We start from the raw sequence: 11,502 nt of genomic DNA, 5'->3' as shown, positions 1-11,502 counted from the left end.
CAAACGGCTCTTTTACGAAGAAGAGAGACGGTTTACGGTGATATTCGGGTTACTACGGTATAAATTGGAATGAGCCTCGGCGTGCCGCTACGTTCGGTTTTACTGCCATTGCCGTTATTAACCATTTGAGTCAGTAAATAAATTCAAACGGTTCCCGAAAGGAGAGAAGATGGAAATTCTGGCTACGAGATTTCGAGCTCCTCGAAAACAAACAAAAAACAGGTTGGCATATATGACTTGGATTAAGTACCTTTCCTGGTACCAGGTTGGACCTTTTTTCGCTTCATGACTGCCTTAAATCTTGAAGTCATAGATTCAATAGGGCGCTGAAAACATTCCACGTAGATTTTGCTTCATATTAACATGATAACATCCATGATGACAATCTCCCGTCCCAACACATCCCAAATGAGCTCTATTGAACTGAGCTCTGGTGACTGTGAAGGTTTTTGGAATACAGTGAACTCATTGTCGTGTTCAAGTAACCAGTTTCAGATTAGAGCTTTGTGACATGGAGTTATCCTGCTGGAAGTAGCCATCAGATGATGTAGTCCTAAAAGGATGCACATGGTCAGCAACAATACACAGGTAGGCTGTGGGCTTTAAACCATGCTCAATTAATAATAGAAGATACTACTACTATAATAATGGAAAGGATAAAAGAGGCCCTAAATGCTCCAAGGAAATATCCCTCACACCATTAAACCATCAGCAACTGCAGTAGTGTACTGGGTAAATTAATGACACAAACCAAGCAAGCTTATCAACTTTTCTGACTTTTTCTTCAAGGTACGAAAGCCAAAAGCAATAAACAAATAAAAAATTTAAATTAAAACAAAACAAAAAACAAAAACAACCCTCCCCCCCTATCAGGAGCTCGGTGAATTTAAAAAGACTAGGCCATTCAAACCAACGAGGGACCACCAAATCTAAATGAATTGGCTGTTGATGCTGAGCAGGTACACTTACTCTTCATTATGTTACCTAAAAATACCAACAGTAATGTGCAGTGTGCTGAAAGTGGATGTCATTATTGGCCTGCCTGAATAAGGCTCTGAGGGTACATAATCTCAAAAGTACAAGAACAGTTGTGAAAAAGAGTTTTTATATTGACATTATTACATAAAGTGCTGATTTTTAAGAGAAAGGCACAGTACTCTGGAGACAAGCAACACATGATCATCAACAGCTTCAATCAGTTCTTGGTTTCTCAGATGTGCTTGTGGTAATCTGACTGATATCAATCAATCATTGGCTCCCTTGTAGTAATCTTTACAGACGCTCCATCAGTAAGACGAGGGGTCAGCATCAGGCTTATTCTTGTCCTGCAATGGCTTCATACTGTGATGGCTTTCTGTAGAGACAGTAGTGCTGGACCATGAAGAGGATGTCAAACACCACGGAGAACAGACCCAGGCCAAACTTTGTAGGATCACCAAATATCAGCATCCACTCGTCTGTGAAGAGACACAAATACAGTACAGAAGGAGTAAGAAGAGATGTTAGGCTTTCCATAACTCAGTGAAAATCTCGGAGCAGGGATACTGCAATACTTTCAGGTAAACTACAATTTACAAGAAATATAACAATGTTGCTGTGCTAACATGGCCTGAATTGAAAACACAAAGATGCTCACATGATTGTTGTGTAAACTACAACTACTCGTGTTTTTACTTCTGATGGAGATGTAAAACACAACTTAGAGTGACGCTTTGATTAAAATGTGTTTTTCTTCGCAATCAGCAATCACACAATTACTGAAGGTAATTCTGTAAAAACAACCAAACTTCTCATTCTCTCAAGGTCTTTCTAGGAAAAGCAAGGCTAATAATGGTGTCGACTGCCAGTTTGACACTTTTTCAAACACAACTCTCAGGGTGTCCTTGCGTAACAAGCAGTGTAGTAATTTCTCCTGAGCAGAAACTACAGCTGGTACAACCAAAACCAGAAGTACAGCATTAAACAGAACATAGTACAGAAGATACCGTTGTTGTGAGACTGTAAGATCATCTGAAGAATACTGAAGGTTCCACCAGTGAAGTCCAGCAACACGTTGCCAATGCTCCAGCCTTCAGTGCTCTTTCTTTTGAAGTTCATGAATGCCTGAGGAAAACAACGACAAAAGGCCTTTTAAGTTTCTGAAAATATCATATGTTATATTCAAGGAAAAATAACACACAAAAATATGTTCATGAAATTTTGTGGATCAAACAGCGCTGAGCTAAAGTAAAACAGCACTCATCTTCCCTTTGTTAGAAACAGAATCCCAATGTCCAGAATTTCAACCCCATTTTGAATTAAACTACAACTAAAACCACAATGAAACTTGATGTCATTTAACATTTCAAGTATTTATAAGAAATCTACCGTGAAGCAATACTTCCTAATGTTGGGATGTGTCCAATATGTTGATTCTGAAGAGTGTAACACTCACCTGTGGTACATACTTGATCAGAGTGACTGCTAGTTTAATGTAGGAGAAATAGTAGAGGTAATCCAACCAGGTGATCTGTTTAGCTACAGCAAGAAACAAGCTAACCAAGGCAAAAGTCCAACCAATCAGTAACAAGACCATGGCAGTCCAAGAGACCCTTTGACCACCCCTCTGAAAGAAAGAGGACACAGAGTTACTTAGGGTTGAAGGGTGTAAAACTGTGGTTCTACAAACTCACAGAAAGTCATTTACTTTGGGTAATGGCACATAAACCACTGAATTGTCTTTAAAATTTTCTGAAATCCTTTCTTTATGTTTATCAAAACAGACAGACTCAAGTAGACTTGATGACTTGTGGTTGTTCATTTTTGTGCAAGTCCCTCTTGGGAGCATTGTTGACAGACATTCAGTCAAGGGGCAAAAGATACCACCATTAGTGAATTAAGGAACATCACCATAAAATTTACTCTGGAGGTATAAATCCCATCACCTCATATATCACAGCCTGGATGGCATAGATCAAACACAACACGACAGCATGGAGACTGAAGAAGACATCGTTGGCATCAACAGGGTTAATTCCATTAGGATTCACCCTCAGAAACTCCTCCTACAAGGAAACATCGAAACAAACAACAGACACAAGTTATTGTTGAGCAAAAAATGTAAAAGTTGCACTCAAAGTGGTTTATCATAATGACAAAGAATTAAATGTTTTACTTTTGAAAGATGACTAGAAAAATGTATTGATTGTTCTCTAAATAGAGAGATAAGCCTCAAGTCACCTTAGTAGAAGGAATCCAGAACAGCCCAATATTGAAGACACTGTATGCGATGAAGCCAGTTATGTTGAGAGCCAGGAAATCAAAGTTGAGACCTACGACACTATAAAAAAAAAACCCCACACACATGTATGTCAGTGTAATGTATCCGACATGGTTCATTATTTACATTTTTTAAATTCCATCCTTAACATAGGACAGCACGCAGAAGACCCAAATAAACAACATAGAGTTAACAGACAACCATCCATCAGGCTTGTTTTTGCTTTTTGAGAACTTGGGTGAAAAATAGTTTGTCATTGGTGAGGTTTTAAAAAACCTTAAGAAATTCAACCTAACAGTGATCTTAAGACCAAGCATGAACCATTTGGCCTGAATCTTTACTTTAAATTTTCAAAAATAAAATTCAATCAATCAATCAATCAGTCTTTATTTGTATAGCGCCAAATCATAACAAACGTTAACAAGACACTTTACAAAAACATTCACAGGTCTAGACCCGTAAATGTTAATAAAATTTTATAAGCAGAAACCCAATATCAGGACAAGATGAGGAGTCTTATCTTATCTTAATCCACCATGAATACAGGACTTTGCAGCATTTAGCAAGTTACAATGGCAAGGAAAAACTTCCCTTTAATGGGCAGAAACCTCGGACAGAACCAGACTCTTAGACAGACATCTGCCTCAACTGTGTTGGGGTTATAGTGACAGATAGAGGAGAGAGTATAGGAGAGAGAAGTATAGAGAGAAGGGGGGGGGGTAAAAAGGGGTGACAGAGAGCGAGAGGGATAGATACACACACACACACACACACACACAGAAAGGGAGTGAGAGACACACACACACACACACACACACACACACACACACACACACACACACACACACACACACACACACACACACACACACACACACAGACATAGTCTTAAGTTTGGCGTTGAGGTGAAACCAGCGGGCCATTCCCGGCAATAATCCAAAGCTGTAGCAGCCGTAGTCTGACAGGATTGTGGGCTGATTCTCTTAAATATTTCACTGTAATCCGCATGTTTTTTTTATTACCACTGTAATCTCTGAACGCTTAAGAACAGGTCTCCGAGCAATTTATGTCATTGAACTCAAAAAGTTTAATCTGAGTGGTTTGGGAGGCTGTAAGATCACTTACTGTTAACACCCAATAATATCAAAATGTCAGAAAAGGGAAATGTTATTAAAAAAACATCAGGATAAACTGAAATCTACCTTTTCCTCCTCCAGTTTTCCCAGGCCTGAGGGTAGAAGGACACTGACCAGGCCAGGAAGTAGATCCAGCCAATCACCTGGCTGATTACAGAGATGATGTTGCTACGCACGACCATAAAGTGGATCCTGACAGAGCGAATTAGAAGGGAGAGAGTCAGAATTTTGAACAGCGTCTTTACAGTATCATGGTTATTAGACAGTTAAATGGATCTAAAATGCACAATCTCAAGTAATTTAAATATATGTGAAATAAATATGGGTAGTACACTTCTTTCAAAATCCAGGACATGTGAAAGACCACAGCATAGCTTTCTGCGGGGAGCTTATTATTCTAGTTCAAAGTTTTTTGGTTATCCTTATTTGTTTTTTAGCAGCACTTCCTGTCATTTTCAGTTGTTTCTCTTTGTGAAATACAATAGTTTTACTTCTTTTGTGATAAATAACCTTTTACAACCGAGACACTGGGTCTTAGTGTGCCTTCCCTTTTCTCGTAGCAAGCCAAAACAGCAGCAAAAAATAAACAAGAGGAAGTGAAGTTACTTTTCTCCCCATCGCCATTAAAACTTGTGACTCTTGTGGTCTGTCTGCTCAACTCAACTTGTGTTTATTTGTACTCACAAACCAAACCCAATGACAGCACAAGATGTTAGTCTTAAGATGTTAGTAACATTTCTTTAGACCAAGGCTTTCTCCATTTAGTCACTCATTTGTTTGTCAAGTTCACTGTTCGTTAAGAAAGGAAGGAGCAACAACTTGAAAAAATGGACAAACAGCAAATCCTTTTTGAGTTGTTACTCACAGACATGGCTCTACTCCCAACAAACTGAAGAGGATTTCACCCTTGCCTTCATCCAAATTTCTCTCATTTTAACCAGCTGATAGCTTGTGTCTAAACCAACCAGCTGACTTCACTCTAACCTAGACGGTTGTTGAAACAAGTTGTAGACCGCATAATCAGCGAACAAAAGTTGTGCTGAGACAGACAGGTTTACTGATCCTCTCATCTAACCTTTAGTTTGAAGTGGCATAAAAAGAGGAGAAAAGAAAAGCTCTGTGTCAGCTTGTGCCTACCTGCCAAGATCTGTGCTATTGCTCAGTAGGTGTGTTGTCACCTGACCCACTTTATGGGAAGTCACGTTGAAGGAGACTGAGGTTGCCTCTGCTGGCAGCAACACCTAAACAAAAACAAGTGCATTCATCAGACACACGAAAAACATTCATTGACATCAAGTCGATCAATGAAGGCTCAAAATCTTATGATGGCATCTTTAAGACACTGCGTCCTCATGTCAGTCTTTGGTACACTTCTTAGTAACAAAGGCTACATTTGATGAACTGGATGTTGTCACTCTCCACTAGTTAGCAGGGCAAGAAAAATCATTAGACTTAACATAGTTAGGGTCAATTCTGTAACAGATTTCATGACTGAAGAATAATCAAAGATAAATGAAACTTTAACAGACAAAATCTCTTCTGAAGATTCAAAGAGTGAAAGGAAGATTTCCCTGATGCATGGTTTTGAAGTAGTATTTTTTTTACCTGCTGTGGTAGTGTGATAATGGACAAGTAGTTCGGCTTGGAGCTGTGGTTTACATGTAACTCAATCACAATTGACTGGTTGAGAGGTAAACTAGTGAAAGAGACAAGAATCTAGTCAGAACAACATTGAAGTATCTTTGCATCTCAAACTTTGATATCACAATAAAACATCATTTTATTGAAAATGTCTGCTTTAATTCAACCATAGCTTGTAGATTTTTAGGAGAATAAAAGTAGAAAGCTATTTTTTTTTAGATTATGAAAGTGAACAAAAAGTATCTATTCAAACTCTTAAATGTGTTTCTGCGCTCACCTGAAAGTTAAGGTAACATTTGCATTTGAGTTTTCTTCAAGTGTCACCACATCAGGACTTAACAAGCAAAGACTGGACTCTAGAGGGACAGACAAGAGAACAAACACCATAGACACATAATCAGTTCATTCAATTTCAATAAAGGATCAAAAACTAACACTATAACATTAGCCTTTCATGCCAATAACCAAGAAGTTACTGAGTCACTTAATGTTGTTTCCCAACTACCTTAGTGCAGTGGCAATGCTGAATTATTATTTTTCTTTATTTGAAGCTGATGGAATCACTTTTCACAGAAATACCTGTAAATTGACCAGATATGGCTGTGAGCATCAACAGAAGCAGCAGGTGAGTGGATAACCACTTCTTTGCCAAACCCCGACCTGACATCTCTGCAGAGTGATACTGTCAACCTGAAAGGACACAGGGCAAACATAAATCACCATCAATATGAGTTTAGAGTTTTGACACATTGAGCTTAGAATCAAGAAATGCCTCTTGGCAATCGAGAAAAACTGTACTTAATAATTCATGCAGGTTTTGGTGCAATGTGCTTTTATAAAGCATTTCCCTATCTTGGGATAGAAAGTAGACACAGAGAACACCAAAGAGGCTGATTGGTATGCAGAGATACTTGTCTGGATGCCTGTAAGTGCACAAACATTCCTGCTAGTATGCTGGTATGCAAACCAGCAAGGGAGAGGTACCTTTCACATTTGAAATGGTACAGTACAGATGCCTGGTACCTGGCAATCGGTACCAGTACTCAACAGTACACATTTTTGGTACTTTTTGTGTTTATGTGGTAGCATAACATAATTTTATTTATTTCTAACCGTAACCCTTGCCTTTTTTTCAATTTAACACATTTATTCTTCAATTCGTACCTTGCAGTGCTGTGTTCATGTCCAGCATGGAAAATCACCTACTCTTCCACTTCCTCACAGTCACAAGGATGCATTTAGGAACTTAGACATGGTACCTTTTGGTTTTACGTGAGTCGGTACCCGGTACTTTTGACAAAACTTGGTCGGTACGTATAGAAGTACCTAATTCTGTACCCATCCCTAATACCAGCAACATCTGTTTCTTCTCAAACTGTGTTTTCTGACACCAGACAGGTTGCTGACAGTTTGCACTCCTGACAGACAATGCAGACATGTTTCTATTTACCAGTAGGAATAAATATTATAAAATTAACTTGGACACTCCACATTTAGTAGTGGGTAACTCACTCTATACACTCTTATCCAGTATATTTAACAATTTAACAATTTGTGCGGTAACTCTGCAAAGCCATCACTTATATCCATTATGTTGCCATGTATCATTAATGATTAAGGGAGAAAAAAACACACTCACTATTGTTTTTTTTAACAAATGAAGACTGTAAACATTTCTAAAGATATATCAAGAATAAACATTAAATTTGAATCCCAAGCAACCCAACAGTATGGCTCTGTAGAAGGACCCAGGGTGCTTAAGTGGTCTGACTCATCACTTATTGAAATCATCAGTGGAATCATGCAATAAAAAATAAGTCAAAGAAGACAGTTTGATGAGCAGCTAAAGTCTTATAGCACGATAAAAACCCTATTCAAAACTTCAGAACCCAGACTCCTGGGTTTTCAAACATAACATGGTGTAAAAAGGTAAAATATATACAAAGCCTCTATCCAAATTGTTAGTATTTTGTCAAATTCAAAATGAATTCTCCAAATAAAACATATGCATACGTGCCAGAGCCGTCACGCATCCATCACGCACCTTACATGTAAAAGTGAATTAAAGAGTGAGATGGATTGACATCTGTTCAGTCAGAGTGTGATTGAGTCCTAATCTGTTATAATACATCAGAGCTGCTCGCAACAACAAATATAGCGTTTGAGTAATCGAATCGTTAAGTTAATTTAAACGAGGAAAAAAGGACAACTTACTACACATCAATTATTTCGATTGCTTGTTCATTGGCAGGTCACAAGATCTGTTTTCTTCCCCTCCTCCTTTATTTTTCTTCCTGTTCCTCCTCCTCTTCTTTGTTTTATTTTATGTTCGGCGGCACTCTGCACATAGGTACACCTACCGCCACCTACTGCGTTGGAGTGTAAAGTTTCATATTATCATGGAAATTTGTAATTTGATTTATTATATATTCAGGTTAATATAGATATTGAGGTTATTTATATGGACAGTGTAATCTCTGATAGGTCAGTTATGTTCTAGGTTATGAAAAAAAAAAAAGAATAATAAGATGTGGCTGTTACTCGTTGGAAAATTGTGGTGATCAACGTTCCGGAAGTGGCGTATGCTTACGCGCTGCCTGACCCTCTGGAGTACTTCCGGTTAGATGCCTTGACAGCAGCTGTACCTCGCGTTTCGGAGAGCAGATTGGATTTACTCTGGATATTATCGAACATGCTTCAAAAACTCTGCATTCTGCGGAGCTTGCTATGGTAAGAATCGAATGATTGTGCTAAAATATTAACGGTATGTGAACAACTTTTCCTAAAACTTGGTTTTGCTATGTTTGATGAGGATGGTGAGGAAGGGTCACCTTAAGTATGCTCTGATAAAAATAAGTGTTCATGCTAAACGGTGTTTACTACCATTACTTTTCACAAAACTTGACGCTCTGTCAAGTGCAAAAGGGAAACATGGTGTGATGGTACAGCAGATACAAAACCCTGCTAATTGAATTAAATCTATTACAAATGGACAAAATCGGAGAAGGAGAAACTATTTCAATATTGGTACAAAATTACAGAAACACCTTTCTTAAAAGTCATGACGGAAGCAAGTCCTCTTCTTTGAGCGACACCCTCGTTTGGGATATTTAAAACACATTTTTAACACTGCTGTTATTGTGTATCACCCCTTCATGGAACATCAGCAGACTTTATCTAATACACAACAGAGAAGACCAGAAAATTTCTTCAGCCTCATTTTATTTAGTGTTCCAACTGCTTCCCAAGTTTGGGCTGTCTTTTCTGTACTTTATGTATCATTTAATCCCTCCTTGCAGACTCTGCCTCTCCTTCCTACCAAACCTTGCTGCTGTTTTAAGTGTGGAGTATTGTTCGGCTCTGCTTTGCTGACATCAGTAAGGCTTATCTAAAACGTCTTATCTATTGGGCAGCACATCATTCGGGATAGATGGTGCCAAATCTAACAAATGTGCAAGTTACACATGCCATGTGCTTTAATGCATCCTTTTACCAGCACTGATGCTGGCTTCCTAACTGAGCCCTGATAAAAAGCAGGATGGTCCCTCTCCTGCTAAGACTGAAGGATGGATTGTGCATGATTCCAAAATTGACTGTAATTTTTGAATTGTTTGACTACAAGGCAGTTTTCTCCTTTATAATTCATCTTTAGTGTGAGATTAAAGGTTGCTGTGTTAAACATCAGTTAATTATTGCTTCTACCGTACGATGCTGGGCTTTTAGCTAAAGTCACAAACGAAGTTCTGAAATAATGGCTATGTGAAGTGTTCCTGAGGGGAGGTTTCTGGCCTTTCCAGAGAGCTCTTCTAATTCTCTAAATCTGGTACTGACGTTATGAACTGTAGATAATGGCATCCCAAGATTGTTTACGATTGTAAGTTAGGAAACCCTTCCTCATATTTACATCTAAAAGGCTCTGGGTCTCTTGGGCTCTGGGTCTCTTGGGCGCCCTTTTTATGCTAGAACATGTGACCAATGTATTGGCAACTAACCTTTTATTTATGAGTTGCTACACCAGATGTTTTCTTTGAGCATTTCATAACTTCAGATCTTTTGTTCACAGTGTCTCATTTTTTTGGGGTTTGTTGTTGGTAAATATATGTATTTTTCAGAAAGTAATTCATTTCTTTTGGTATGTCTTTGTTATGCTATGTTTAATTAGAACATGTGGTTTTCTGGTTTTTCAAATCATCACAATCACAACATTTTGCAAAACATCCACCTTTTTTTATGTATTCCTCTGAAAGGGTAGTTTCAGAGCAATGCATGACAGTGTAGATGTTGTTAAACTTTCAGAAAGAATACACGTCAGCACTCCTTCACCTTAACCACAGAGGACACCACTTTAGGAAACACTAATGAGGGAATTAACTTGATCACAGCACCATCATTAGCTGTATATTTTGGATGAGTGGTCATGTTCTTCACTTGTGCTCACCAGGACTGGCTGCCCGTCAGTGTTAAAACTGAGTGCGAACACCCCAGCGCTCAGCCAGGTGGCTCTGCTTCACAGCCAAGGTCCGAAGCTAAACTCCAACAGGACGTCAGTGGTGATGTGTGGTCGGCAGAAATATGAAAGGCTTTACACCGTGATGCTGGTTCGACCGGATGGGTCCACCCTTAACATCAGATACAAAGAACCCAAACGCATCCTCATGGTCAGTTTTTACTGTTTATATTCTGTGTATCATAACATAAAGCCTCATAAATTGCATGTGCAGACAGTATTTAAAGTGAAAATATTGTTTGTAAGAATGTTTGTATTTACTCACAGTTGACTAGTAATTTAATACAGCATTACAGTTGTCTAATTAAAAAAAAACATTTGAGTTTGTTCTTCTCTGTCAGAAAATTTGTTTATCAAACACCTACACAGGCAGAGAAGAGTAAAATACACTGCGTTATAAATTTGCAGAAACTGACATCACTGTGACATAACCTGTTTTTTAATCTTTTGTTTCTTTCATATTAAACAAGATGCCAGTAAACCTGTCAGCTCTGTCTGAAGAGGAGCGGAGGGCTCGACAGAAGAAAAGAGACGTGAAGAAAACAGTAAAACAGACAGTAGCTGACTATGAAGATGACTTCAAAGCCGACAGATACAGCCAGTTCTGGAAGAAGAAATAGTGTTTTATTATGTTTCATATATCGTTAAATAAGAGCATCCATTAAATATTTGTCCTTGTAAACCTTCCTGTGTCCTTTCACTGTATTTTTCAATTAAAACTTCAATATGACAAAGTGATTGTTAGAACCCAGAACCATCAAACTTTAATATCGAGTTAATTAATAGCTTGATTTCAGAGGAGTTTAACTATCTGGGGAATTTCCTCCTGTTCTCTTTCTAACAGACAGTCTCATAACTATAATTTAATTTATAAGTAATTTGGGTTAGTTAGCTTTAACATGGCAAAAATAGTAAAATAGCAAAGGTAAATAATGAGACAGGAATGAATCATAAGTAAT

General features: G+C 38.2%; 2 protein-coding genes across 2 annotated transcripts; one reads left to right on the top strand and one right to left on the bottom strand.

Annotated features, from left to right (window-relative positions):
• Positions 1-905: 905 nt before the first annotated feature.
• Positions 906-8,380, bottom strand: ctns (cystinosin, lysosomal cystine transporter). The gene is made up of 11 exons (XM_074667438.1): positions 8,251-8,380; positions 6,616-6,726; positions 6,314-6,392; positions 6,001-6,091; positions 5,533-5,636; positions 4,462-4,587; positions 3,220-3,319; positions 2,925-3,044; positions 2,435-2,605; positions 1,986-2,103; positions 906-1,457 (listed from the first exon to the last, which is right to left on the bottom strand). Exons 2-11 carry the CDS (start codon positions 6,701-6,703, stop codon positions 1,315-1,317), a joined length of 1,140 nt encoding a protein of 379 aa, XP_074523539.1. The 5' UTR covers positions 6,704-6,726; positions 8,251-8,380; the 3' UTR covers positions 906-1,314.
• A 235-nt stretch (positions 8,381-8,615) lies between these two features.
• On the top strand, positions 8,616-11,217 carry mrpl55 (mitochondrial ribosomal protein L55). The gene is made up of 3 exons (XM_074667439.1): positions 8,616-8,766; positions 10,478-10,694; positions 11,014-11,217. Exons 1-3 carry the CDS (start codon positions 8,729-8,731, stop codon positions 11,161-11,163), a joined length of 405 nt encoding a protein of 134 aa, XP_074523540.1. The 5' UTR covers positions 8,616-8,728; the 3' UTR covers positions 11,164-11,217.
• Positions 11,218-11,502: the final 285 nt, after the last annotated feature.

This window comes from Halichoeres trimaculatus, unplaced genomic scaffold (genome assembly GCF_033239565.1).
Source record: "Halichoeres trimaculatus isolate MK-OKI-2021-1 unplaced genomic scaffold, fHalTri1.1 fHalTri1_scaffold_4, whole genome shotgun sequence".
Taxonomy (NCBI): Eukaryota; Metazoa; Chordata; class Actinopteri; order Labriformes; family Labridae; genus Halichoeres; species Halichoeres trimaculatus.
This window is presented reverse-complemented; position numbering and strand designations above follow the sequence as displayed.